The following is a 6832-nucleotide window of genomic DNA, read 5'->3' as shown; positions in this document are numbered from 1 at the left end:
TCTTTCTAGCTATCTCTTCAGACAGACAGACAGTCTCTTAGCTACTCTTCAGTCAGACAGACAGACAGTCTCTGCTAGCTATCTCTTCAGTCAGACAGACAGACAGTCTCTCTAGCTATCTCTTCAGTCAGACAGACAGACAGTCTCTCTAGCTATCTCTTCAGTCAGACAGACAGACAGTCTCTCTAGCTATCTCTTCAGACAGACAGACAGACAGTCTCTCTAGCTATCTCTTCAGACAGACAGACAGACAGTCTCTCTAGCTATCTCTTCAGACAGACAGACATACAGTCTCTCTAGCTATCTCTTCAAGACAGACAGACAGACAGTCTCTTAGCTATCTCTTCAGACAGACAGCCTCTCTAGCTATCTCTTCCTCGCTCTCTCTATATACCCCTCCCAAATGGGCTTTATTGGCATGGGAAACATATGTTTACATTGCCAAAGCAAGTAAACAAACAAATTCACAGTAAACATTAAGTTTCAAAAGAATAACGTTTAAAATGTTATTGTTAGCTATGTACTATGTTGTCTCTCTCTCTCTCTACCTATCTGTGGGTTGGTTCCTGCGGCGATCCCAGTCCAGTGATGGAGGTCCCCACAGACAGCCCCTTCACTGAGGAGCAGACACGCCTCTACTTCAGAGACATCGTCTTGGCCATGGAGTACTGTGAGTACTACCATCATACTCCTTCCTCTCCTTTTCCCCTCATACATACAGTGCTGTATATACCGCTATATCATTGAGTTGCAGCAGAGGTACCAGACTGCCTGACTACCAGACTGCTGACTACCAGACTGCCTGACTACCAGACTGCCTGACTATCAGACTGCCAGACTGCTGACTATCAGACTGCCTGACTACCAGACTGCCTGACTACCAGACTGCCTGACTCCCAGACTGCCTGACTATCAGACTGCCAGACTGCCTGACTACCAGACTGCCTGACTACCAGACTGCCTGACTACACTCACTGCCTGACTACCAGACTGCCTGACTATCAGACTGCCAGACTGCCTGACATATCAGACTGCCTGCACTATAGACTGCCTGACTACCAGACTGCCTGACTACCAGACTGCCTGACTACAGACTGCCTGACTCCAGACTGCCTGACTACCAAGACTGCCTGACTATCAGACTGCCTGACTATCAGACTGCCTGACTAGCCCATATCATAATCTCAGTGGAGAAGAGGAGCCATCCTCCATCACTGAACAGGGTAGAACAGTGTGCCTGGTAGACTTGAGTCTCCATTTCCCCGTCTCTCTGTGTTTTCCCCCTCAGCCCTCGTCTAGCTCCCCTCCAGCCACAGTATGTTCACGTCCTAAAGGACTTTCTCTCTTCTGGTGTGTCAGACTGTCAGACACAATCTACCTCTTCAGTGCTATTGAGCTCATAGCCAATCAGGATGTTTAGTGTTGAGGTTATAGGCAATCAGGAGCTTCAATATGAGCTTATAGCCAATCAGGATGTTTAGTGTTGCGCTTATAGCCAATCAGGATGTTTAGTGTTGAGGTTATAGCCAATCAGGAGCTTCAGTATTGAGCTTATAGCCAATCAGGATGTTCAGTGTTGAGCTTATAGCCAATCAGGATGTTCAGTGTTGAGCTTATAGCCAATCAGGATGTTTAGTGTTGAGCGTATAGCCAATCAAGGATGTTTAGTGTTGAGTTTATAGCCAATCAGGATGTTTAGTGTTGAACTTATAGCCAATCAGGATGTTTAGTGTTGAGCTTATAGCCAATCAGGGCTTTTCTAAGGCTGTTGTCCTATATTAGACTGAGGGGTTCTGACTCACAGGGCTATTAGCATAATCAATAGGTGAACTGTACTGTAGTACTCTATGCTCTCTACGTATGCAGCGTGTGCTCTGTAGGCTTCTGTATAGCATGGCAGAGCTTGGGCTATGTTGTGTAACATATAGGGAGTGGATAAAGCCTATAGGAAGTATTCACCTCCTTAGTAGCATGGCTACTAGTATCATGTAGGATAAGCAATATGCTTCACATAGTTTACGGCAGGTAGCCTAGCGGTTAGAGCGTTGGGCCAGTAACCGATAGGTCTTTGGATCGAATCCCTGAGCTGACAAGGTAAAAATCTGTTGTTCTGCCCTGAACAAGGCAGTTAACACACTGTTCCGAGGGCATCGTTGTAAATAGGAATTTGTTCTTAACTGACTTGCCTAGTTAAATAAATGTTTGTTTCCTTAATGCGCGACTCACCAGCTTAGAGCAATGTTCCTGTTTGGATCTTCTCTGTAATTGTTGTCGTTACACGGTTAGTTGCATCGCAGGATGTTGGTCACGTAAGGAGGAGTTAGTGTATATGTTTGCTCTATCTATCTCTAATGGACTCTAATGGACTCTAATGTACTCTAATGGACTCTAATGTACTCTAATGTACTCTAATGGACTCTAATGGACTCTAATGTACTCTAATGGACCTCTAATGGACTCTAATGGACTCTAATGGACTCTAATGGACTCTAATGGACTCTAATAGACTCTAATAAGGTTCTGCACTTCAAACAATAACAAAGCGGTCTACCCGCTGTATATTTTGGTAAAAAACTGAGCGATGGGCCTGGAGAAATCTACCCACTCTCAAGTTCATAGACAGAGCTACGGATGCAAGGACTGACTGTTTGTTTACCGATACATTGTTTACAAACATTGGTGTTAAACAAGCTTATCCCTTTAATGCATGACTCACAGATTGGCCCTTAATGCATGACTCACAGATTGGCCCTTTATTGCATGACTCACAGATTGCCCTTTAATGCATGACTCACAGATTGGCCCTTTATTGCATGACTCACAGATTGGCCCTTTATTGCATGACTCACAGATTGGCCCTTTTAATGCATGACTCACAGATTGGCCCTTTATTGCATGACTCACAGATTGGCCCTTTAATGCATGACTCACAGATTGGCCCTTTAATGCAAGACTCACAGATTGGCCCTTTAATGCATGACTCACAGATTGGCCCTTTAATGCATGACTCACAGATTGGCCCTTTAATGCATGACTCACAGATTGGCCCTTTAATGCATGACTCACAGATTGGCCCCTTTAATGCATGACTCACAGATTGGCCCTTTAATGCATGACTCACAGTTTGGCCCTTTAATGCATGACTCACAGATTGGCCCTTTAATGCATGAATCACAGATTGGCCTTTAATGCATGAATCACAGATTTACAGCAATTACTTTCTCTCTAAAATGTGTTATGACATTGATGTGAATTTGAATGCACTTGAAATAAACTGAATTGATCGTTTTACATTTTAGTCGTTTAGCAAACGCTCTAATCCACAATCTGTATGTGACCTTGAGCACCTAACCCTAATTGCTCCTGTAAATTGTTCTGGATAAGAGCATCTGCTAAATGACTTAAATGTCAAAGTTAGTGTGTCTCTTTGTGTGTGTGAAGAGCTGCAGTATAACGTAGTATCAGTCACCCTGTACGTACTCACAATGTTTCTGTACCATAGAAATCAACCCCAAGGTCAAGCCATTCATGTCTTCACTGTTCAATCATTCATCGGGGAGCGACCCGTGTCACATCACATCTGGTGTTACAGCCGTCACTGCCAGGCAGCAGGCACGGTGCTTCACATCTGTGTGTGGGTGTTACAGCCGTCACTGCCAGGCAGCAGCACGGTGCTTCACATCTGTGTGTGGGTGTTACAGCCGTCACTGCCAGGCAGCAGCACGGTGCTTCACATCTGTGTGTGGGTGTTACAGCCGTCACTGCCAGGCAGCAGCACGGTGCTTCACATCTGTGTGTGGGTGTTACAGCCGTCACTGCCAGGCAGCAGCACGGTGCTTCACATCTGTGTGTGGGTGTTACAGCCGTCACTGCCAGGCAGCAGCACGGTGCTTCACATCTGTGTGTGGGTGTTACAGCCGTCACTGCCAGCCAGCAGCACGGTGCTTCACATCTGTGTGTGGGTGTTACAGCCGTCACTGCCAGGCAGCAGCACGGTGCTTCACATCTGTGTGTGGGTGTTACAGCCGTCACTGCCAGGCAGCAGCACGGTGCTTCACATCTGTGTGTGGGTGTTACAGCCGTCACTGCCAGGCAGCAGCACGGTGCTTCACATCTGTGTGTGGGTGTTACAGCCGTCACTGCCAGGCAGCAGCACGGTGCTTCACATCTGTGTGTGGGTGTTACAGCCGTCACTGCCAGGCAGCAGCACGGTGCTTACATCTGTGTGTGGGTGTTACAGCCGTCACTGCCAGGCAGCAGCACGGTGCTTCACATCTGTGTGTGGGTGTTACAGCCGTCACTGCCAGGCAGCAGCACGGTGCCTCACTCTGTGTGGGTGTTACAGCCGTCACTGCCAGGCAGCAGCACGGTGCTTCACATCTGTGTGTGGGTGTTACAGCCGTCACTGCCAGGCAGCAGCACGGTGCTTCACATCTGTGTGTGGGTGTTACAGCCGTCACTGCCAGGCAGCAGCACGGTGCTTCACATCTGTGTGTGGGTGTTACGCCGTCACTGCCAGGCAGCAGCACGGTGCTTCACATCTGTGTGTGGGTGTTACAGCCGTCACTGCCAGGCAGCAGCACGGTGCTTCACACTCTGTGTGTGGGTGTTACAGCCGTCACTGCCAGGCAGCAGCACGGTGCTTCACATCTGTGTGTGGGTGTTACAGCCGTCACTGCCAGGCAGCAGCACGGTGCTTCACATCTGTGTGTGGGTGTTACAGCCGTCACTGCCAGGCAGCAGCACGGTGCTTCACATCTGTGTGTGGGTGTTACAGCCGTCACTGCCAGGCAGCAGCACGGTGCTTCACATCTGTGTGTGGGTGTTACAGCCGTCACTGCCAGGCAGCAGCACGGTGCTTCACATCTGTGGTGTGGGTGTTACAGCCGTCACTGCCAGGCAGCAGCACGGTGCTTCACATCTGTGTGTGGGTGTTACAGCCGTCACTGCCAGGCAGCAGCACGGTGCTTCACATCTGTGTGTGGGTGTTACAGCCGTCACTGCCAGGCAGCAGCACGGTGCTTCACATCTGTGTGTGGGTGTTACAGCCGTCACTGCCAGGCGCAGTAATCAGACCTTTCTTCTGAAACTCATCAGTCTATTCTTGTTCTGAGAAATGAAGGCTATTCCATGCGAGAAATTGCCAAGAAACTGAAGATCTCGTACAACGCTGTATACTACTCCCTTCACAGAACAGCGCAACCTGGCCCTAACCAGAATAGAAAGAGTGGGAGGCCCCGGTGCACAACTGAGCAAGAGGACGAGTACAATTAGAGTGTCTAGTTTGAGAAACAGATGGCTTACAAGTCCTCAACTGGCAGCTTCATTAGAAGGCCAGCATCCCGGAGTCGCCTCTTCATTGTTGACGTTGAGACTGGTGTTTTGCGGGTACTATTTAATGAAGCTGCCGGTTGAGGACTTGTGAGCCATCTGTTTTCTTTGAGCCTGTAATCAAACCCACAATGCTGATGCTCCAGATACTCAACTAGTCTAAAGAAGGCCAGTTTTATTGCTTCTTTAATCACGACAAGAGTTTTCAGGTGTGCTAACATAATTGCAAAAGGGTTTTCTAATTATCAATTAGCCTTTTAAATGATAACTTGGATTAGCTAACACAACGTGCCATTGGAACAGAGGAGTGATGGTTGCTGATAATGGGCCTCTGTACGACTACAGTATGTTGATATTCCATTAAAAAATCAGCCGTTTCCAGCTACAATAGTCATTTATAACATTAATAGTGTCTACACTGTATTTCTGATCAATTTATGTTATTTTAAATGGACAAAAAAATAGTTTTTCTTTCAAAAACAAGGATATTTCTAAGTGTCCCCAAACTTTTGAACGGTAGTGTATACATTCATGAGTGTAAATCGCTAGAGATTAAAGCTTCTACTAAATGTATTGTATTGTTATTGAACTTGAGGAAATGCTGTTTTGATACTTTTTTTGCTACATTGTGCTCTTATGACACGACCCGGTTGAGTAGAATGTCTTCCTCTCTGCCTGGTAGAAGAAGAGCTTTTTTTAAAAGAATAACTGCGGTGTTTCTGACCACAAAAACTCTGTCTCGTGGCCAAATCATAATGGTCATTAGAAAGTCTGGGATCATGGATCACTTACCATATAAAGTTCTGCTATTTCGCCCTTTTCTCTCTCTCTCTCTCTCTCTCTCCTCTCTCTCTCCTCTCTCTCTCTCTCTCTCTCTCTCTCTCTCCTCTCCTCTCTCTCTCTCTCTCTCTCTCTCTCTCTCTCTCTCTCTCCTCTCTCTCTCTCTCTCTCTCTCTCTCTCTCTCTCTCTCTCTCTCTCTCTCTCTCTCTCTCTCTCTCTCTCTCTCTCTCTCTCTCTCTCTCTCTCTCTCTCTCTCTCTCTCTCTCTCTCTCTTCTCTTCTCTCTTCTTTCTTTCTTTCTTTCTTTCTTTCTTTCTTTTGTCTCTGTTCTCCTCAGTGCACTACCAGAAGATAGTCCACCGGGACATCAAGCCTTCTAACCTGCTGCTGGGTGACGACAGTCATGTGAAGATTGCCGACTTTGGGGTCAGTAACCAGTTTGAGGGCAACGATGCCCTGCTCTCCTCCACAGCTGGGACTCCTGCCTTCATGGCTCCAGAGACCCTGTCAGACATCCGCCAGAGCTTCAGTGGCAAGGTGGGGTTACAGAATGTGTGTGTGTGTGTGTGTGTGTGTGTGTGTGTGTGTGTGTGTGTGTGTGTGTGTGTGTGTGTGTGTGTGTGTGTGTGTGTGTGTGTGTGTGTGTGTGTGTGTGTGTGTGTGTGTTGTGTGTGTGTGGTGTGTTGTGTGTGTGTGTGGGTGTGTGTTTGGGGTGGTGTGT

At 47.4% G+C, this 6832-nt stretch overlaps 1 protein-coding gene across 1 annotated transcript in view; it reads left to right on the top strand.

The window, feature by feature from the left end:
• The first annotated feature begins 586 nt into the window (after positions 1–586).
• Positions 587–6832, top strand: part of LOC112075418 (calcium/calmodulin-dependent protein kinase kinase 1-like) — a 21554-nt gene continuing 15308 nt past the window's right edge. Inside the window, exons 1-2 of the mRNA XM_024142420.1 lie at positions 587–670; positions 6449–6648. Coding sequence (XP_023998188.1) covers positions 589–670; positions 6449–6648 — 282 coding nt within the window. The 5' untranslated portion in view covers positions 587–588. The remainder of the gene's footprint in view (positions 671–6448; positions 6649–6832) is intronic.

Source organism: Salvelinus sp. IW2-2015, unplaced genomic scaffold, assembly GCF_002910315.2.
Source record: "Salvelinus sp. IW2-2015 unplaced genomic scaffold, ASM291031v2 Un_scaffold3146, whole genome shotgun sequence".
Classification (NCBI taxonomy): Eukaryota; Metazoa; Chordata; class Actinopteri; order Salmoniformes; family Salmonidae; genus Salvelinus; species Salvelinus sp. IW2-2015.
The sequence above is the reverse complement of the archived record's forward strand: the minus strand, read 5'-3'. Positions and strand labels throughout refer to the sequence as shown.